Below are 22314 nucleotides of genomic sequence, written 5' to 3'. Positions count from 1 at the left end.
CATTACATTATCTGATACAACATTCCACTCATAATCTTCAAAATCACAGTAGGTTTTTACCACCTTCCCTTTTTTTCCACCTCATCTACAGAGATAAAGGAGGTGGGGAAGACTAAAATCCACAAAGACATCCTGATTATAATTAGTAGGAGTTGAAAGCCACTGTTTCTTAACCAAGGAAAAGGATAAAGCTCAAGTCAGGGATGGAACTAGAGCAAACTCCATTTTTGGTGGGAAAAAAATATCATTTCAAGACCCATTTAATAGCATTTTACAACAGCTGTCTAAATTAGACTCTTGGTTATCTAATGAAGTTAGTCCAGATCATAACTCATGCACATGATTTTATGTGTTCCACACAGAATCAACAAGCACCCCACATTTTTGCCAGATATATCAGTGAAGAAATCACAGCTGCTTCCTGTTAACCTTGAAGAATCAGATAATAACTGGAATCCCTGAAAACCTCACCCCAGACTCTGGGTGATTCCACCCACTCTTCAAGGACCTGTGTTGCTTTTTCATCTGGGGCTCCTGAGCTCTAAAATAACCCCTTAAAAAACAACCTCCACCTACTGCTAATCCCTAGGTGACAAGAGCGAGGGATTAAAATTTCTCATCCTCAAGTGGCACTGAAAGATAACAAGCACATCAGAAACAGGCACAGAGACAAAACAGCAAGTGACCCTGCAGGACTCGTGGCACATCCATGAGCACAATAATCTGCAAGGGATTTCACACAGGAGCTCACCAGAAACTATTGAAGTAGGAAAAAAGTATAAAAAATTTATCATATAGGGCATGTTTGTAAACAAAACTACACTAGAGGAACCTAGCTGACAACCTGAAAGGTTGTAGTGTGACCATGCACTGACAGCTGGACTCTCCTTGGACATCACAAGAAAAGTTTTTGAGTAGCTAATTCACATTTGAGCATCCAAAAGTGAATCGAAAAAGGCAAAACAACCAAGTTTTCTCCTTCCGTCTCAGAGACACATAGAAGAAAAGTTCAAAGGTATTATTGTCTCTAAAATCTTGGGTCATGGTGACCACCAGAGGTTGTCTACTAGTTACAGTCACAACTTCCTTCTCTTTAGAAATGTCCCTTAATGTGACATCATTCAAGCACTTTAATGTGAGGTTATCCTAGATAATAAAGCTGGGTTTAGAACTTACTGCATTTAGGGTTTTTTTTAATCCAAAGCCTTGACAGGTGATGACAAGAAACAGACCCAATGAATGTTAATTCACTAACAGAATAAGAAGTATCAGAAAAGGAGTAAGAAATATCAGAAAATACTGATGTATAACACATTACGAGAAAATGATCATATGTGTTGCTAATTACCTGTTAAATCAGTAGATGAATTTGCAAATTAATGTGCCTTCATAGTTACTAGAATTTAAACAATCTAGAGAAAAGTAAGAACAAATCCAAAATCAACATAGTGCCTGAAACCCACAAGTTAGAAAAGCAAGTTATGCGAGAAAATCCACACGAGAAATTCTGCATCTGCTTTTGCTGAAACATTATTTTCATTTTCAGCTTCTACATTTGATTTTGCTGAAAACATCCCAGTCACCTTTTTGGGGACTACAAATCTGAGATCAGAGAAATGTAAACTGTAGTGACCAAAGCTACTACTGCAAGTGAAGTTGCCCTGTAGGAGATATCAAGAGCATTTTAAGTGGGTTGTGTATGTGTCACTTGCCTTAAAATCCTCTGCTTTAATGGAACACTGCCTTGATTCCACTACAAAAACATATTTTATACACAAACTCTCAGCAGCTTCAGGAATAATGTCAAATGTTATCCCAAAATGTTATCCCAGAATGTTATTTTTAGGGTGAAAAATCTTTCCCCTGACGAAGGGAAAAAGCAAAACCTGTTCCACATTGAGCAGACAAACAAGAACAATTTGGTGCTGAAACACAGAGAGAACAGAGACATGAAAACCAAGGAATGCTTTTTGAGGTCTGTATGACTGGAAACCTAAGCTCTTTTAATTACTCTGTGTCTTCAGTCACCAAAAGAATACACCGTGTTCATGATGAGGACACAAAGCACCTTTAAGACAACAAATTCAAAAATTCTTGGAGAAATGCAATTACAGACAAGAGGATGAAAACTGCTGCAAGGGGAAAACAGAGAACAGGAGCCAAAATACAAGAGACCAGAGCAGACTGTGGTAGCCTCCAAAGCCAGCCTGGATTGTGCCTACGGAACAACAGAAGAAGAAAATATAAGAAGCTGCTAATTAAAAAAACTAGCCTCATTAAGGCGTTATTTATGTTATTAAGGCTTCGGCAGCACAGGGCTCACGCCCGCAGGGGCAGGAGGGCGAGGAGAGACCTCTACACCCCGAATACAACCACCAACAAAGCAAGCAACCAAAAAAACCACCAAAACCCCCACATTTTTGACGTTGAATAAAACACGTGGCTGCGGCGTGCCCGGAGGCGCAGGGCCGGGTGAGGGGTTACTGATCGCCGTTATAGCGTTATCCTGGCACGGGACAGCGGCGAACCCCGTGGATCATCCCGTGGATCACCGCTCGGATCCCCAATCCAGGTGCCACACGGCCCAATCCCCCCAAAGGGCAGGGCGGGACGCCGAACCTACCTCCCGCTCCACCGCTTCCGCCTGCGCCCCGGCAGCAAATCAGTGCCACGTCCGCCCCCTTCGTCCCGCCCCCCGCCTGCCACTGCGACCAATCGCAGCGCCTTCTTGCTCCATCAGCCAATGGCAATGGCGGCCCCGCCCCCAGGCTGTGAGGACGCGCTGTGCGCGGTTCCGCCCTGCGAGCAGGGCCGGACGGTGGTGTGGCGCGGAGCGGCGCTATGGTAAGCGTGGGTCCTGCTCCAGTCCTGGGTGATCGCGGGCCTTTCCCGCACGCCTGCCTCCGCACCGGCAACGCCGCATACCCACGGACCCCCTGGGCCTGGCGGCGCCACAGAGAGGCCGCTCACGCCGTAGGCCGGGGGCGCGGAGCGGCCCTGAGGCTTTGCCGGCTGTGAGGCGAAGCGGGCATTCGTCACGGTTCTGGGTGAAAAAAGACACGTTTTGTGTCTGTGCCGGCCCGTGCGGGGTAGGACAGGAGGATGTTTGTGTCTTTCACGAGCTCATGACGTCATGATGGTGGTGTAGGACGCAGGTGTGGTTGCGTGACGTCACGATGTGATCTGTGACGTCACGCAACTTGGGCAGTGAGCTGAACCCTGGCATTGGCTGCTTTCCTCGGTTCTGTGGGTACCGTCAGAGACCAAGGTTCATCTACTGTTGAGAACTGTTCATGGTCTATATAACTTATGTTTTTATATATATAAATATATATAAATTATAATTATATAAAAAGTAATATATAAATTATGTCATCAAATTATTATAATTATATATAAAATAATAACTAAATTACATAATGAAATTATATATAAAATAATAAAACAAATCTAAAGTATTATGCATATAAGTATATATTAATATATTTTGTATGTTTATAAATTTATACATGATTATATAAACACATGCTTATATGTGGTTATTTTATGTATAATCCATATATAAAATATACAGATCCATGTAAGTCTGTAATTAAACATATGGATATACTTATATATTTTAATATATATATTTATTTATATAAAAGCCATACACGTAAAGAGTATGTTTGTATATATATGTGTGTACTCATTATAAATGTGTGTATATGTATGTGTGCTCATTATATAGAGAGTTGGCCTAGAGGGACTTCGTTATTTATATTTTTCCTGCTTTTTTTCCCCATTCTGTGGACAGATAATACAAATGAGGGATTTGCATTTGTGTCATAGTTAAGAGCTGTGCAGTATATACTTTTTCTCAGGCAAGAAGAGTATTTATGTATGTATATAGGTATAATGTTTATACGAGTGGTTTAGATACATTATTTTAAAATTGAAAGGGAAACCAAAGGAATAACTGAGTCAAGATAAGTTTTCCCTGTGTAAAATTGAAGTTTGTATGTAACTTTGTTTTAATATGGGAGTTTTCAACATTTTTCTGATAATCACAGGATGGCTTAGGTTGGAAGAGGCCTTTAAGGATCCCCTGGTCCTCCCCTCCTATGGGCAGGGATCACGTTGTATTTCCTGTGTATTTATAGAAAAGATAAATATCTCTTGAACTTTCCTATAGCTCAGTGCAAAAACGAAAGGGTTCCTTTTTTTCCTTTCCTGTGCTCCAGACCTTGTCACCAGCAGGAAATTACTGGGTGTTGCTCACCTGAGCATTCCTTGGCAGATCTTTTAGATGAACCTGTTCTAATCTGTGTCTTCGAGCAGTGAACAAAGGGAGTTTTTTTGTGATAAGAGGCATAAATTATCTCAGGATATCTAAAACACACATGCAGAAAACAAGACATCCCTAGTCAGTGCCTTTAAAAGTAGATATACTGAATTATAACAGCACCTTTCTGTTGTTCATAGTGCCTTAAAGGGTTTGAGACGGTACAAAAAGGCAAGAGAACTCAGTGAGACATTTCTGTTTCTCACTTAAACTCTTAAATACAAGTATTTAATATTATTATTATCTTATATTGTTTATATGTTTATATGGGAATATATGGGTTTGCATTATATATAAAATATATATACAAATAATTAAAAAATAAATACTAATGCTCATCTCTAACAAGATTATGGCAAGTACATGAGATCTTCTGAGAATTACTTTCTCCACTTGTCCATGTTCCCTGTTCCTCTGTGGTGCTTCAAGGACCCTGAAGCAAAAGAATCTTCTAATGATTGATTTTCTCATGATTTTATGTTGAGGGAGGTGAAAATGAGGTTACTCAGACTTTGTGGAGTTTTAATTTCCTCAGGGGGAGCAACAACCCTCATGGCATATCCAGGATTTTGGGTTCTCCGTGGTGCCACCTCTGGTCTCATGGCTTTTTAGGGGAAAAAAAGACACTTTTAAGCTCACACTTGACTGTGAGGGAGAACACAGCTGCTCCTCTTCATAGCAAAAACGTGCAGTTGCAATCAAACAAAATTTGACGATGGAGAAAATTTTAATAGTTGCAGAAAACGTCACAAAAATGGCTCCTTCCCCCTCACCCTGTGGTTGGGCCTGGTCTTGGCCCCACATTACTGCCCAAAAAATCAGTTTGAGAAGTTTCCACAAGTACAAACATTTCTGTCATGATCTTTGTTGCTCTCTTAGGTTGGTGTTTATGGAAGGAATGGGAATTGCTCACAGAGCCAATTGTAAAAACATTCATTAGTAAATATTATTTCAAAGCAAGCTGTCGGATATAAGCATACCAGAACCCGAGACACTGTCCTGCAAAAAGAGCTCTCAGGCGTCTTCAAGTACAAAGTTTTGTGTTTGGCTTATTGAATATTACGAGAAGTAATCAATCCTGGTTCAGATTTCTTTCTGTCATGGCTGAAAGGTACATAGGTTTAAAAACATCTGCTGCATCTGATAGTCTCAAGGTGTCTTTGTGGTGTGAAAATATGTAACTTGAAGTGTTCGGTGTAGATATTTTTATCCTATAATTTCAGAGGAATATTTTACTTCTGTAATTGTAAAACAGAGGAAATTATTTCATCTGCCAAAGTGAGATGCATCTCTTGATCTCTTTTGGGAAGAGTAGGATGCAATGAGTCTGCTTTTACAGGTTTTCCCAGGAATGGCACTGGTTGTGAGAAACCATTTCTTTGCTGAACAATTAAATTTAATTACACAGTTTAATTTTCTGATTGTCTTGTGGCCATGGAAATAAAGTAGAAACTCCTGGAATTTTTTGAAAAATATTACCTGTCTTCCAGATGCTAAATATTCAAACCATGCACCCAAACTCTGCCAAAAAAGAGACCTGCAGAGAACCTGCCCAGTGCCATAGGACATCAGACACTTAACAGAGTCTTTCATGGCTTCTTGTCTAAGTATGTTCTTTCCTGATACAGAATTACTTGCTTTTCATGTTTTAGAGGGATAGTTCTATTATTAATGAAAAAAAAAGAAAAAGTAAATAGTATATATAAAGTATTTGTGGTTCTGTTTTTTAATTCTTAAGTAAATTAGAATATGTTTCTTTTTGAGAACTTAGACTTTCTCCCGTGTCCATGTGCACAGCGATGTAGCACCTTCCGTTATAAAATCATATTTTTTGCACACTGCTTTTGTTAGAATGAGGGTGTCACCTGATTCAAAATGTGCTTTATAATGATTCTTATGTCTTCCATTCACATACACAGCTTTTATAAGTTTACCCAGTAAATTTTGAGGTAAACTAAGCAGTGTGGTGGCAACTTCAGAAAGGAGAGCAGTGTGGGAGATGTCTTTTTTTTATATATGTATATAACTTTTTTCCTTCTGTTTCACTACACTTTAGAAATCTTTTATGGTTTTTAGGGAAGGAAAGGTGAAAGAGCTACAAATCAAGATTTACATCCTTTCAGAAAGCTCTGTGGCAATGACTGAATATGATCTGCACCATTGATAGTTACAGAAACTGCTAAGTATGTTCTCTTACTCTGGAGAACATACTTAGCTTTAGCATCCTAAATAGAAGGGTTATATAAAGTATTCCTTTTGTCTGATGGGGGAAGAGAGTGGAGAAAAAAAGCCTCTGTAAAATTGCAAACTATGTAATCTACAAAGGAGACCTAGGGGAAAAGACACTTTAAGTTTTTACTGACATATCTACCATAATTCTGTGGTTTTTGAGTAAATGTCTGGATATACACACCTTTGTGTTACATTGACCCTGATAAAAGAGGTTAATAATCACTTTGAGTTTTATTGTAAGACACTTTTATGAAATACTCTGTCTGCTAGAGGCTTATACCAAAAGTTCAATTTTCGAACAAGATAGTGGGGAAAAGAGGAAGGAATTCAAGTGAGTGGAATTTCACCATCGTCATCTTGAGGTGTCTTTTCACTGTTGTTCTTTGGATTTGAATTGCAATAAGAAACCTAAATGTGTTAAAATTAAAAGAGCTTTTATGGGAGAGGGCAACTGTTTCCATATGTTAATTAATTGTTTAAAGAGATGGCTAGTGTTTTAAATAGATATATTAGTCTTCAGTTGACTGAAGAGCTTACATGTCAGTTCCTACATGCTGGGCTTGCCATGTAAATTAGCCAATGTACTCCTTCAATAAATGCCTAGGGAAAAGATTCCTTACTACTCTAATCAAAGCTTAGCCTAAATTTTATGAGTCCAGAAATACATATTTTAGACAGAAATGTGAATGACGGTTAAACATTATGCTTAAATTCTTTGGAAACTCAATACTGAGGAGAATATGCTGTAAATCCAGAGTAAAACTTCATATTTGTGTTGGAACAATCAGTAACTGCAATTGACCAGTATTTGGATATTAATTAAGCACAAACCAGTTTTTTCTAAACACACTTTGCTTAGTTTTGTAGTGTAATTTTGCCTATAATCACTTCAAACTTAACTAATTTGCACTTTTTGTGTATTTTTATAGCCATAATTATCATGCCTCTTTTACAAATGCTCATTTTCCATTCATTTTTATCAGGCTGCATTTGGCAGCAGTGGTGAAAATAATTATTTTTTTAATAGGTTGGAAAATAATAAAATTAGATGCATGTTTTAATTACTTTTTAGCAATTACTTTGACTTCCAGGTTGTGAGTAGTCCCACATGTTTTATTTCCTGTTATTTTTTTTCAATATTATTCCCCTAAAAATTTGATTTCAACTGGGGAAATAAGAACTGAAGTGCCTAATGGAAACCCTAGATAATAAGCATTTTCCCTTTCAGCTTTGTGAGAACTTCATTAAAATTTAATAGATTGATTTCCCTTTTGTATGATGGGATTTTTATCAGCTCTTGCTTAACTACAGTTTAACTGCAGTGTGTGAGCTCTTGCTCACACCTTAATATGGGAAACCCAGTCATTTAGCTGCCTATCAGTATTTGTTTCTTCAGTCCCCGAACACTTTATCATCCATTAATTTTATAATATTAAGGAGGAAAACAGAAAATAAAACTGTTCTAGAAAGACTGAATGTTCTGCAGCATGTTACACAAATGAGGTTATACTTTCTTTAGAATATTCCAGTAATTTATCTGTGTTTGCCCACATAAATTGATTATTGTAATAGTAACCTCAGGACAAAGTTTAGCAATGGCTAAATGGCTTAATGGCGCTACAGTGGCCTCTCCTTTTGTAACACACATGAAATCATCATGGTCACGCTGCAATCAGAGACAGAATAATTTTGTAAATACTTTAAGTCTAGAGGAGATTAAACTTCAGTTTAGGTGTTAAGCCTATTGAGATGAACTGGGAGAGCTTTTATTTTAGGCTTCCTACCAGCCCAGTAGGACAAACAGCATGGGGTTTATGTTCTCCTGCATGTTTTATTTCTCTTGGAAGCATGGTATCAAGGAGTTTGTTTTAAACAAAAGTATATGAGGCAAGGGGAAAGTCAGCAGGGCCGTTGTGACACAGAGTTACAACAGAACTTACAATGTAATTTATTACAGTGCTACCCAAGAGTTGCCTCAGTAAATGCATCACTTGGTAACTCTAGTGTTGTCTGCAAGGACATGGAACAGAGCCATGTCTGCAGCAGAGAATGTTGGCATGATGGAGTGAATGACAACTGCAGAGGTGGAATAATTAGTGTCTTGTCCATGGGCTGTTATTTTCAGTGCAGAAACATGTTTAAAGTTAGCACATCCATTATGGCTGTTTCTGCTGAGGCTGAATATACATTCACCAGTGATCACTGAGAATTCAGTCAATGATCTGTGTCCTCTCAGTGAATTGAATTAAATATTCTTATAAAGTGCAAGAGCTGTTGATATCCAGAACTCTGAGCTGCTTCTTTTTCTTCTCTCTCTGCAAATGTAGTAAATTTAATGCTGAGTAAATCGGAGGAGGTGCAACATTGGCTAGAATGAGGTTAACAAGGCCTGTGTAAATGTTGTGGCCAATCACGATTCCCTTTTTCAGCCACATAAGTAATTTTTAACTTTGAATTGACAGTTATTAAAGTATATTAAACTTCATTTATAGTCAGATGGAAATACATTCAGATGTGCCTAGGTGTGCCATTTGGTTTCCAACTACTGTATATTCCCATTAGTATTTAATTTCATATATGCCACCACTGCTAATCCAAACACAATAAAACTTTCAGGAGTAATCATTCTTTTTGGTTTACTATATGGAGTTTTTACTAAGATCCATTATGATCAGGAAATAATATTAACATCTTTTTTTAAAGGTTTAATTTTGGAAGGATTTTGGGCATGTAGCTCCTCTCAGAGCTGAAGTCCACGTTCTTAAATTTCTAAAGACTTTGGAAAAAGCTTACTCTAGCACGTTCTTCAGGATACAAAGCTTCATTAGTGCTGCAGGTGAGGGGCATCAGGGGGCTGTGATTACTTAGGTAACACAGAGTGGAACCACTCAGGTGTTTCCACCATGTCAGAAATGTACCAAATGCAGATGCAGGGAATTTCAGCCTGTAAAATTAAAGCTTGCACTGTCTAAAACCAGAATAAAATACCAGTGCTGATTCTTTTCTGCATTCGAATGTGGGTCTTGGGAAGTGAGTTGTAGTTTCACCCACATGGGGACACAGCCTAAAAGACAGCATCAGTGTCTCCATGTACTGAGATTTCTTTGTAGTGGGAATGAAGCTCACAGGACCTACTTTAAGCCTAATTAATTACTTTTGGATCAGAGGAACCCAGTTGAAGTAAATAAACTGCAACCCATCTACATTACATTGTCCAAGTACCTCAGTTTGTGAATGCAGCGTTTTTTAAAAGGATTCTGAGCAATTTAAAACTCTCACAGCAGCTTTTAATTACACCAGTTGAAGCAGCCAGATATAAGTCACTGTTTTCCGTGAATTCAGCTGGGCTGTAAGAATTACTTGGGATGCAAAAAACAAAGCCAATCTAATTCAGGACTAAATTTTCATTTCCAGTTTAAAATTGTAGGCCAGTTTTAGCATACTCACTCGTGTCCAGATGTGCAGGTAAAGGTGTCATTCAGGGCAGGGTCCAGTGGAAGGGGGTCTGTAATTGTATGTCTGCAGGAACACGTGAGGACCTCAACAAAGAACAATTATACTCTGCCCCTGCTGATGGACTAAGCACACATTTCACGAGTATTCGTTTACAGTCCCTGCTGAAGGGGAAGCAAGTGTGCCCTGGTGCCATTTCCCTGTGTTGTGGTGCCCAGTGCCGCCCTGCGAAGCAGCTGCAGGAATTCCTGGGAACAGGGCTCTGTGAGATGTGCAGAGCAGCTGCCTGTCCCAGGAGACTGATCCAATTAATCAGTTGATAGGGAATATCTGGCTATGGTGAGGGGCAGCCATGTTCCCAGACCCTCAGGGTCCTGTGGGACAGAACAGGTCCCTCTACAGGGAATCCAGAGTTCCCTGGGTTCTGGAGCTGGCAAAACGTCCTGTCACCTACAAAGGCACAGGAGTCTGGTGATGATGGGCAGTGTTTTGTGCTTTGTGAATATACTCTCCATTATTTATGATGTGGCAGGACAGAAGTGATACCTAGTTAGGTTAAAATACTAAATTAAACATGATTTAAGCAAATGCTATGGCTCAGAAGAAGAGCAAGAAGCCTCATGTTTTGGGCCCAAGGGCTGATGCTGGGTGTTGGGTCACTGGTGTAATGTCCCCTCTCCATCATCCTAGAAATGCTGGATTTCAGGGATGCTGAAATCTCTCACACAGGGTGCAGAGGCAGAGTTGTTCTTTAAGCCTCTCTGTGATGCTCCTTTTAACATAGTGGCCTCTTGGACCCCGTTAAGTTGGATATTTAAATTAATCTGGATATCTAACCCTTTCTAATGCACTTATTCAGGCTGGCAGTTGTATGCATTTTATGTTTTTGCTTCATGGACTTCTAAATAAGCTAAAGTTTTTGGCCTTTTTTTTTTTGTTACAAGGTTTTTTGATATCAGAAGGGTTATGGATGTTCCAGTGGCTTTGCTTCTACTACACCATCTTGCTTGTCTCTCAGTTTTGCTGTTTGTGCCATACTGAACTGAAATATTGTGATGTTCCTTTATAATTCTCCTTAACTGTGTAGAGAAACTTGATTATCTGAGCTTCTAAACATTAGACTTTTGTGACGTAGGGAGAAAGCACGCATGCATCAACAGAGATGTGGCTCAGGCTGTGGAAATGAGGGCTCTGATGTGCTCTAAAATATGCTTGGAGAGGGAAACTGCAATGTAACAGCGCTTCCTAAGTGCTAAATATTTACCCTTAATTAAATACCACTTCTCAGCCATCTGGGTTGAGCCGTGCAAAAGTATGAGAAGTAAATTCATCAGAACTCCAGAACGAAGAGCGAATTTATTGTATTTGCTTTGACTTCTTTTTTTTTTTTTTTTTGGAGTTTACACTAAATTGGATTTGCAAATGGGGGAAGCAGAGTGAAGATAAAATAAAGCTTTTTAAAGTAAGCAATTGCCTTATTACCTGGTGCTGTTAAGCTGACTAAATGCCAGTTCAGACAGTTAAAAGAAACCCCAAAACCATAAAAAAAATTTTAAAAGTTTTTGATATGCAGTTGCTGCCTATTACTGATACTTTAAAATTTACTAAATTGCCAAGTATTGCATCAGTTTCTCAAGAATTATTGCTTCTTACTGCCACTAGGCAGATCAGTGTTTACTATCAAACAATAGGACTTTATTTCTCAATCCAAAGGCAATTGCTCCATTTGTCTAGCATTTTCCATGTAATTAGCACTTCTAAAAATGTATTTACAGTAAAGATGTTTTAAATCAAAAATCAAAATGTGATTTGAAAATAAAAGTAATCAGTTATTGTAGTTCAGATGGGCTTGACTGTGTTTCTATAAATCTATAAATTTGCCATGTCTTCATAAAGGGGTATATTAACAATCCTCCTACCTATTTCTTGTTGTTCTCTCTCTTGGCTGCCACTGGTTTACCACCAATTAGTCTTCATCTTCTGTACCACTGCCTTATTCTACTGATGCAAAGATTTTCTGGCTCATCGTCATTGTTCGTTTCATTTTTGGTTTTAATGGGTATTATCTAAGGGTTCACCTATTTTTTTCCAGTGAGGAAAGTTTTGTACTGCAAAGGTGTAATTTTTATCTTCTGATTTTCCTCCACAGTCTGCCATCTTCAACTTCCAGAGTCTGCTGACTGTAATCTTGCTGCTCATATGTACCTGTGCCTATATCAGATCCTTGGCTCCCAGCTTACTGGACAAAAATAAAACTGGGTATGTAGTCTGATAATTTTACAAATGCACAAGCTATGTGGTTTTAACTTTTTAGTACCTTCTGATGGTGTTTGTGATAATACAAATAGTATTTTGGAAAATTTCTCTCTTTGAAGTAAAAATCTTCATTTTGTACATTACAATAGAGTGCAATAAGGTATCTGCAAGCCCTTAGTTTTGATTGTATTGAAATAATTTATTAGCTAACTAACCTAAGTAGTGCTGCATTATTAATTTTCTGGGTTTAGTTGTTAGATGCTTCTTAAAGATACAGAAGTGAAATCCAGAAAGGAAACATTCTCCTACATGTGGCTATTGTTGCAATGATTTATTTTTGATCCTTAGGGTGGGTAAAAAAACAGCAGAAGCCGGCTTTTTGTTTGTTTTCAAGACGGGTGTTCTGGAGATACAAGTTTGAAACACAGCTTTAGCAATAATTTGTAACTAAAAAAACCCCTAAGAATATTTTTTAAAATAAGCAACACTATCCTTATATGCAGTCTGTTTAAATCATGGGTTTATATTGTCTAAGATGAAGGAATTTCTAGAAGAGTATTTAAAAGTTGCTACAAACCTAACCTATGTTTTTGTGTCCTTTGGACACTCTTAACTGTGATCAACAGAACTGTCATTTAATTGTGGTGGTTTTAAAGTAATTTTTGGGCTATTATGACATAGAAACCACTGAGGCTGTCCACAGTATTTCCGTAATACTTTCACCTGAGGTTGGTAGAAAGGAGATAGTATTTGTAGAAGTAGGACGTAATTCTAGCTGGAAATGTTCTAGGTGGAAAAACAGACAGGCTTTTGGGTGCTGGGTGTTTGACTTGTCCACTTTTTTCCATTAGATCATTTCCTGCTAAATAAAATTTTCCTTTTCCCTAAGTATCTCCTGTCACTTCTGCATTTAATTTTCAGAAGAATTCTCAAGTTTTAAGTAGACTCTTGTCACGAAGAAGTTTCAGTGTTTGTCTTCTGAAAACCTTTGTTGTAGTTAACCTCTGGAGTTGATGTTTTATCACTCACGTTGTTTTCTTTTAGCATCTTAAGATAACCAGAGTATGCCAGATTTTTTAAATTTGGGAGTTCTAACACGAAAACACTTGTGTCCTTTTATATGAAATTGCCACTGACAGAGTAGGTTTCTTTGGATAGAAGTAAAGATGGAAAGAAAGGATGACTTCATGAAGGACAGGGAGTGGGAGAGGGAGGGGAGTTTGGGTGTCTGCTGGTGGAAGATAACACAATAGTCAATGAGGTATACACAGTAAGAAGTAAGAATGTTTATTTTACTGATTAAAATTTTAGTGCTGTTCTTGGCAGGGAGTATTTCCTTTAATCTGGAGTTACTCTGTTTATTCTTGAGGCAAATCTGTCTGGAGCACAATAGAACTCTCTTCATAAAACGTTTCAAAGGGTGCTGACACAGTGGAGGAGTTGAGCGTTTGATCTGTAGGTTTGTATTTATATAGATGTTGGACATACTATTTTGTTTTATACATATATGTGTATGTAGACTGCTTTGTACTGGAAAATAAAACCTTGGCCTGGAAGCAATGAAATTTGTTTCCTGTGTGGTGGATGTTTACATGGAGCTCTATGCTGTTAAACCCCTGTCCCTCTCCTCTGACATATTCCATGCTCAGATGGAAACATCTAGACATATGGGATAAAACAAATTCTGGTGATATTTCATTTTACCACAGAGATGAGCTTACCTCATCATTCCTGCTTCAAATTAATGGCATTAAAAAAAAGTAGCAATAAAATATTAAAGTGACAGAGAGGAGGAATGTTGATAGTTATTCACTCTATTTCTGAGTGGTGACTTTGGTGAGGATTTAAATGAGTTGACAGTAAGTGAAGAAGCATTTTTCTGTTGGTTGAGAGACAGTGTTGTGATTTCACCCATCCTCTTAACACTGTATTTCATCCCCTTCACTTCTGCCAAAGTCTATCTGTTCCTACCAAGCTAAGCCAAATTTAAAAACTTCATTCTCCCTGACACGCCTTGAAGCGTTTCCATGTGCTTTGTCCTCTTTAAGCCTGAGAAAGCAAGTGGGGATTTACTGCTTCATGCTGACTAGGGGAGAATGTATACCACAACATAATTCCCTCCTCTCTGCTAGCCAGAAAGATGTGTTAGCTTATGTGCAGCAGAGATTCCCTTTGATTTTCCACAGACATTTCAGTGGGGTATCTCTCACACTCCCTCCTTGCAGTGGCACTGGGGTTGTCCTGGTGAACACGTGGCAGCTGCATTTTCCCAACATACACAGTTCAGCCGTCGAAGTCTAAGGCCCCACTAACTGCTCCTCAGCTTAATGGGGTTTTATTGATTTGGGTTTTATGCTCTCCAGACAACCAATGCCGCTTTCATGATCAGGGCTTTTAACATCTAACACTGAAAGCCAGGAATAGGCAGCAGCTTGTGCACATTTGGCTTGTGGCTGCCAGAAAACAGCAGGTGTGGAGGCCAGACTGATACACTTCACCTGCCTCCAAACAAGGATGGATAGGAACATGAAGAGGAGAGTAAGGAACAGTGCAATTACCTGGAGTGGTTGCTTCAGGAAGAATTATTTTGGAGGAGATTCATTCAAGGCAGCATCATTTCTGTAAAAAGTGAACAGATTTTGACTTGAAGAGCTGAGTGTTGTGAACCTGAGATGAAAACTAATGGAAAAATCCAGGGGAGCAGAAGGTCTGCACAGGGTTCTTCCACCAGTGTGAGCTCCCCAGTTCATCCAGACGATATTACTGTAGCTGTTTAGAAGGTCCTGATTTCAATCAGCCTCTGCTTAGCAGCAGGGTATGTGAACAAACAGATGTCCTGAGCTGTTCCAATGGCACACAAGCTTCTTAAAAAGGTGCTGTTGTCTGTGTGAAGGTTCGTCAGTCCCCCGTCAGTGACTTTAAGTTCATAAATTGTTAACTGCAGTAAGGGCACCTGATGAAACCCGTATTCCATTGTGTACCTACCACATCAGACATTTGTATTTTCATTGAGGGCTAGAAGCAATGTACACTACTTCAGTAATAACTTCACGTTGTTATATAGAGCCAAAAAAACCCCGAGAAAATGAAGCAAATACCCTTGCTGAGATTGCGAGGCAAATTCATTGTATTTAACTCTTCCTGAAAGAGTTAATATTCTTTTTCCCAGGCAAGGTTCTTCCATCGCACATGAAAGGAACAGTAATGTTTATTCCTTCCTGGGCACGCTTTTGAGAGATGGCAGCATGAGAAGCAGGGCTGTGGAAGTTTGTGTTGGTTTTGCAGCACACAATCTGTAAATTGCAATTTTACAGAGAGTAACAATATTTTTGAGAACCTGAAGTGCTACCCATGCAGTAATGTGGGGCTGTGTCTTTTGCTCCGTAAGATTTACGCATTAATGCCTTTCTACCTGTGTGCATCCTCGAAAAGTGCCTAGATGTCTTCAGATTTCCTGTACGACCTCTTAGCCTGGTGTAGTGGTTTGAACTAGGTTTTCCCCCTGCAGCTAAGAAAGTGGTAACCACCAGGGGTGGTAACCCCCAGGGGTGGTAACCCCTGGAAGTTTTGAAGTTTTGTCCAATCTGCGCTCCTGCAAAATGTAAACATACCACAAGCAAACGGAAGAGAAGGTTAGTTGTAGTTGGGTGGTAGAAGTGGTAGCCATGTTCTGACACCACAAGGAAAGGGGCTCTGAGCCCCTTGGGGCTCTGGCCCCCTCCCAGCCCCGGCTGGGGGGACTGCAGAGACTTGGAACAGTGTTAGACTGAGCTAAGTGTCTGTAGTTATGCTGGGAGATGTTTTCTCCACCGTGGGCAGCGGCAGGAGTAGCGACAGACCAACACTGACTGGAGAAATGGTGGCACAGGGCCAGAAGAGATAAGACAAAGCAACAGAGGCATGCAGCACCCCAGAGAGGACTCGTGGAAGGAGAGCCGAGAGAGTCAGCAGCAGAGCTACAGAGTTTTGGGGGTAAGAACTGAACCAGACCCCCCAAACTCCTTTGAGACCTCCGGAAAAGGAGGGACATGGAGTCCTGTTTTGGAGAGGAGTTTTGGACATGCAGCACCGGAGAGAGAGGGGAGCTAAGAAGCTCAGTCGTCCTGAGAGTTCAGCCAGGTGACCTTGGGGGCCCTCCCTTGCTGTAAGCTACAAAGAAGCTCACAGCCATCCTGAGGCAGGGCACAGAAGCTCTGCAAGGGGCTTTGAGTCTCCTGAAGATACCAGACCGCCACGAAGACCTCCTGTGTTTCGTGGTATGACCGTGGTGGAACGACCTTTGTCTGAGGTGAACGTAGCCCACGGAAGACCCCTCATTTGGAAACGACAGGGCCGAGGGGGATACCCCCCTCGTGAGTGCTGGCAGAAATCCAGCTATCAGCTGCTGCATGTGAAGAAGACAGATTGCTGCTGTAGAAGATACTCCTGCTTAGAGACTGGAAGGGATCTGTCCTTCTTCCCTCCTGGACTTTTATCTGGAGGGGAGAAGAGATCTGATCCATTGTAAATACTTATGTCATGGTAGAGATAGTTGAGATCGTGTGTATAATGTATTATAATACAATATTTATTTGTATAATCACTGTAATATATTCCCTTTCCCCCATTTGGAGTCCAGTGTGTTTTGTCTGGAAAAAAACCCATCTCACATTGGATTGAGATGTGACGGGGGCTAGGACTAGGGAATTAGATTTTGGGGATCTCAAACCATGACACCTGGAAAAGTGTGGTGCTCTACACGCGGTCGTTATTACTTCTGCTTGTGGAGCTACATAAAAGCAAAAAAAAAAGAGCTTTGGCTTTACAGAAATACAGTCAAAGCCACATAAGTATAAGCATATACATATGTATTTGGCTTGAGGTAAAACAATCTAAAGCCCAAATGAAAAAGCCTGTTTTCTAGAAATGGAAATGCTGAAATGCTGTTCATGATGAATTGGTCAGCAAGAGGTACATTGGATATAAAGCTTTTCACTTTGAAAACCTTGGTCACTTGCTGCCTCACTTGGTTCTCACCTGCCTGACACCCAGTCTTTATTTCAGAAGTAAAGGTGAGGCTGCTAAATGGAAAGAGAAAGAGATGTTTAAATAAACTGAGGCCATAAAAGAGACCATAAAATATGAAGTAGCACAGAAATTATATTTTAAAAGGTGCAGGATGTGTTGTCTACTGAAGATGCAGGAGCAAGGGACCCATTCCTACCTGTCTGCACTTAACCACATTAAAAATAGGCAATTGCCAGAGCCCAAGAAAGGGGAAGGACAGATAATCAAGCCATTGTCAGTGTGAGTTCAGAGCACTGTGGGAAAGCACTTGGAGAACTGCAGGTATAGTTAAAATCCCACAAATAACACAAAGTTACTGCTGATACATGTATCAGAAGAAGGAGGAAGAGTAATCAAGTTTCTTCTCTTTTTGCTCCATTAATCTGTAAATAAACAATATAGTTGAATCCAGGCATTTTTACTGTGTTGTAAGCAGACGTATGATGAAGGAAACCTTCCTGCAGACAAGCTTGGAACATTTTTGACCAACATTTATAAGGCTGAAAGCTGCTTTGTTGTTCAGGATGCCTCATAGTCTTCCCTTCTCCTCCTCAGATCCTAAAGCAGTCCCTGGCCTTGCTCCTATTGAGCAATAAGTGTGAGATTATTTTAGTTAGACAAAGAAATTGTAAGTAAAGGATTAAGAAGAAACCATAAGAATAGTTTTGTTACTGTTTTAACACAAGCATTCTATAACAGATTACACCTATGGGAAGAAAAATGCCTGCTAGAAAAGGCATTTTTATCCACTGTTTCTAAGGGAAATGCAAAAGAGAGACTACAAAGCATTGAATTTAAAGTACTTGGGTTTATCATCTCTCATACCTGCAGGAAAACTCACTTCAAAACCTTTAACACAAAAAGTTCCCCACATACAATGGTGTAGAGGTCTGTTGGTATTTCCTACTCCCACTATTTGTATGATTCTAGGATTTTTTGTTAACATAATTTTCTGTGTGCGGTACTTTAATGCAAAATTCTGATGAAATTAATCTGGAACGCAGACTGAGTTAAATGCATCTTGATTCTTCTTGCATGCAAAAAAACCCCACCTTGCTAGACTTCGGACTTTGCCTCTTGTGTAGTTCATAGCCTGTGCCCCTCTGTGGAGGTATCTGCTAGTTTCTGATGTCCAGAAGAGGGTCAAGTTGTCAGACCACTGTCAATTCAGATTGTTTTAGCACAGAAGAAAGAAAATCAGTGGACTTAGATTATTTTATTAAACCAAGAGCCTAATGAATTTATTTTGTCTTTACAGACTGTTGGGGATATTCTGGAAGTGCGCCAGGATTGGTAATTCTTTTTTTTTTTTTTTTTAAATCTTTAAGACCAGCAGTTTTTCTGGCATTATTTATTAGGTCAATGTTTCCCCGTAGCAATGAAATCCATATATACTCTTTGTCTTAAAAAATTGCAGTTTTACCTTCATGAAATAAGGGGGCCGGATATCACTGTCTTAGATCAGCATCATGGAAAGCCTGCATATTCTGATGTTAATTCATGTGTGTGGTGTTACATTTTCAGAAGTCTTTTGCACTTCTTGCCACGTGAAATAACCAGGGGGGTATTATTATTAACATACAAAGAAATTAATGATTCCTTATAAACTGCAGTCTATTTGGAATGCTAGTGGACTACTGAAAAAAAGCCAGATATTTATCTTACATTAATAAAAAGCTATGGAATTCATAATGCATTGAGGTTCTGTTTAAGCACAAGTGTATTTTTTTTCTCTCCTTTCTTTAGTCAGCTTCTGTGCACTTTTAAATTACAGAAAGCTGTTCATGTCAAGTGACATCTGCAGACAGGCTGATCAGCTCTGATTCCTGACATTTTCTCCTAACATTGGTTTTATATTTATTTTAATCCTTATCCTGAATTTATTTTGAGAGGGAAATTGGAATATGCAACAGAAGTTTAGACTCAACTTTTAAGGTATATCCAAGATTTTTAAAAATTACAAACCCATTATCAAAACAGTGCTGTTCAAATTGATTGTTAATGTAGAGTAGAAATTATGAGCTTGTAACTGTAAATCTTCTTACTTGTCATTAAACCTAAAGAAAACCTGTGTGATTCCCTTTTCTGCATTCCCAGGCTTTGAGAGGGGCATGACATACATTTTTTAATTTGTAAAAACAGTATTGATGCAAAAAAAGAGACCTGTTGTTAAAATGATTGCAGATATTGTCATATTTAGATAATAGACATAGCAGAACCAATTTTAGTGCTGTAATTGAAAGACACTGGGAAGATGGCAGATGTCAGAAATTAATTTTGAGCTATACCAGCAAAAACAAATGTAAAAATTGAGCTGCTTTAGGGTTTGTTCAAGGTTGAAGAGAATACCTTACCTCACCTTACCTTGCCATCTTCTTTGTATTCTTTTCTATTAGCTATATTTCTGTTAGAGCTTGCATCTAGAGTGGACAAATTTGACTTTCTTTTTTAGACTGAGAGGTGAAAATGGGCTTTGGGGACGATTCCTGTCATTTTGTTTGTGTTAATCACAAAGGCATGTACAAAGCGGAGGCTTCTAAAAATGAAAATATCTCCTGGTTTCCTTTACATTTAACATCTCTAGTATGTTTAAACAACCTTTTCACATGTGCATAAGATCTTAATCGCGGGGAAGTGGTTACATATTTACAGAGTTGTGCAAAATGACGTTTAATCCTGCCACATGGTGATTTCTCTTTTAAGAAAATTAGGAGCAGAAAAGTATAACCCATATGAATATTGTAATACCCTGAACCGTAGGAGTTGGACTTCCTCAAAATTTATTTTAAACAGATGTGAAACTGCAGACATTGGTTCTTTCAGTTATTTGAAGTTTAATTAAATATATGCCAGATCATGCCAACATCTTGTAATGTCACTGTGGCAGGCACTCCTGCTTTTGGGAGCTGTCACTGCAGCTATTTTATTTTTTCCTTTCTTTCTGTGGAAAGTTTGTTGCTCATGTATTTGAAGGTCCTGCTGGTAAAAATTTTTTTTCATGAGAATTGCACCTTGATGCTAAACTTGGAAGCCTTGGTATTCTTTTTTCTTTAATGGTTCTCTGAAAACTATGTCTTGAGATAAGATGGTTTATAGAGTAAGACAAAAGACCTGGCATAGCACAGGGAAATTGAATTTTGTTTAAAGCAAACAGTCCCAGCTCTGTCTTTGTGCTTCTGGATGTGTAAAAACAGGAATCTTCTCACTTTAAAGATAGATTGCAGTGTTAACACTTCCTGACAGTTCTGAGGGCTGGAAGTACCATCCAGTGTTGGTCTCTCCAGAGAGAAGTCGGTGGACCCATAAAGAATAAAGTTTAAGTAGAAGTGTAAAAACACTTGGCTAATAAAGTAGAGGAAGTGCTCATGTAAATAGGTACCAGTCTGGTTAACATTACTATTAACCCCTGACTGTGTTACAGTTCCCCACATAAGATTATTCCTCTTTTTTTCATAGTTTACTTGGTAAATAAGACACCTCTGTAACATTTTGTCCTGGACCAGATAGAGGGGAATAGATCTCTCATGGTTGCTTTTGACACCAAATATAAGTGGGCTAATGGAGTAAAGTTAACTTTCATCCATGGTGTGCCCTGGAAAAGCTGTGACACCAGTTTGAAACAGTCAGAAGTAGAGGTGTCTATGCAACTTCTGTGATCTTTTGACCATTTTTATCATGGAAATGTGTGGGCCAGACTGCCTCCACGTTCTTACAATGTTATATTCCTTTAACAAGTAAAAGAGACAAGCATCTGGCCGTCTTCCATAGACCAGGTTGCTCCAACCTGGCCCTGGACACTTCCAGAGATGGAGCAGCCACAGCTTCTCTGGGCAACCTGTGCCAGGGCCTCACCACCCTCACAGGGAACAATAATTTCTTCCTGATATCCAATCTAAACCTCCTCTCTTTGAGTTTAAAGCTATTCTTCCTTGTCCTGTCACTACATGCCCTTGTTTAAAGTCACTGTCTTAAAGCAAAGAGCTGCAACTCTGTCTTTATGTAGTAATATCCTACATTTGGGTTTTCCACTCCCATGCGTGTTCTTCCTGAACACACAACTGTACCTCTAATAGCATTTCTCCAGCCAGAAATGTTGAATGTGAACTTGCACATGCTGTAGCACAGTTAGCATGTTAGAGTAGGAGCAGCCTGGATCTATTTAGTCACTCCTGAATCTTTCTTTTGGGTTTTCCCCCTCCCAGGTGAGCGGAAGAGCCCCTACGTAGCCGTGTGCTGTGTTGTGATGGCCTTCAGCATCCTCTTCATGCAGTAGCACCTGGAGAGTGTCCCCTGCTGCCAAACAGCACAGTTTGGGAGAGCTCCTGGCAGGAAAAGATGGGAAAGTGTCACCAAGTCTCCTCCCACATGATGGACCCCCCGTCTTCCGGTGGACACCCCCTGAAACACACCATCGTGTGCAGTATTAGTGATCACAACCTAGATGACATGTGCTTGTTAATGTTGAGTCAGCACTGATGTAACTTTTGAAAGGGTATCTCTTCTAACCATAGCAATAAGGTCACCCTTGAAAGAATAAAGAACATTGTGATTTTAGCATGTGTTTATCAAAGTATTTTTATTTCTTGCTGTCTCAACAGTTCCTCTTGTTTTGCGAGTGACAGCCCTGCTCTCATTCTAAAAATACAACCTCCAACCTGTTATATTCAGCTATTTGTTTTTAAACATGTCAATATGAGTAAAAGCAGGGACAAAAACTGTAGGGATGTCTGATGAGCTGCTGAGAAGGCACAGATATGGGACTTGAGACACCTGGGCTTCTCTGTGTAAAATATCACATTTATTTATTTTTAGAGTTTTGGGTCTCAGGTAGATCAGTCCCCAGCTTTTTTCAAGATGGTGAGAAAAGAATTCTAAAGGCTCTGCTGCTGCTGTTGTGTGTAATAGAAGATTTCTAAATCAGCAAGATGAACAGTTAGCTGCAGATAAGGAAGTTGCATGTCACAATATTCTAAAGGTTGAAGAAAACAATTAGATTATACTCA

The 22314-nt window shown here is 39.4% G+C and overlaps 3 protein-coding genes across 9 annotated transcripts in view; 2 read left to right on the top strand and 1 right to left on the bottom strand.

The window, feature by feature from the left end:
• XRCC4 (X-ray repair cross complementing 4) overlaps positions 1-2670 on the bottom strand; it is a 141210-nt gene extending 138540 nt beyond the window's left edge. For 2 of the 7 annotated variants that reach the window (XM_064643263.1, XM_064643265.1), the window contains exon 1: positions 2417-2599. The gene's annotated coding sequence lies outside the window, so the exon portion shown is untranslated. Of the gene's footprint in view, positions 1-2416; positions 2604-2623 lie in introns of those variants that run through there. The other 5 variants (XM_064643266.1, XM_064643264.1, XM_064643269.1 and 2 more) reach the window with 5 other exon arrangements.
• The window catches only part of RPS23 (ribosomal protein S23), a 427277-nt gene that overhangs the window by 69582 nt on the left and 335381 nt on the right, over positions 1-22314 (top strand). The gene's annotated exons all lie outside the window — the stretch shown is intronic.
• Positions 2729-21865, top strand: TMEM167A (transmembrane protein 167A). Its single transcript, XM_064643274.1, is given in 5 exon segments — positions 2729-2821; positions 2824-2844; positions 12159-12268; positions 18570-18604; positions 21514-21865. Coding segments are annotated over 5 exon segments (315 nt in total). The 5' UTR covers positions 2729-2743; the 3' UTR covers positions 21585-21865.

The sequence above is a fragment of the Pseudopipra pipra genome, chromosome Z, assembly GCF_036250125.1.
Source record: "Pseudopipra pipra isolate bDixPip1 chromosome Z, bDixPip1.hap1, whole genome shotgun sequence".
Lineage (NCBI taxonomy): Eukaryota > Metazoa > Chordata > Aves > Passeriformes > Pipridae > Pseudopipra > Pseudopipra pipra.
Note: the sequence above shows the minus strand (reverse complement) of the source record. Positions and strands in the feature narration are given on the sequence as shown.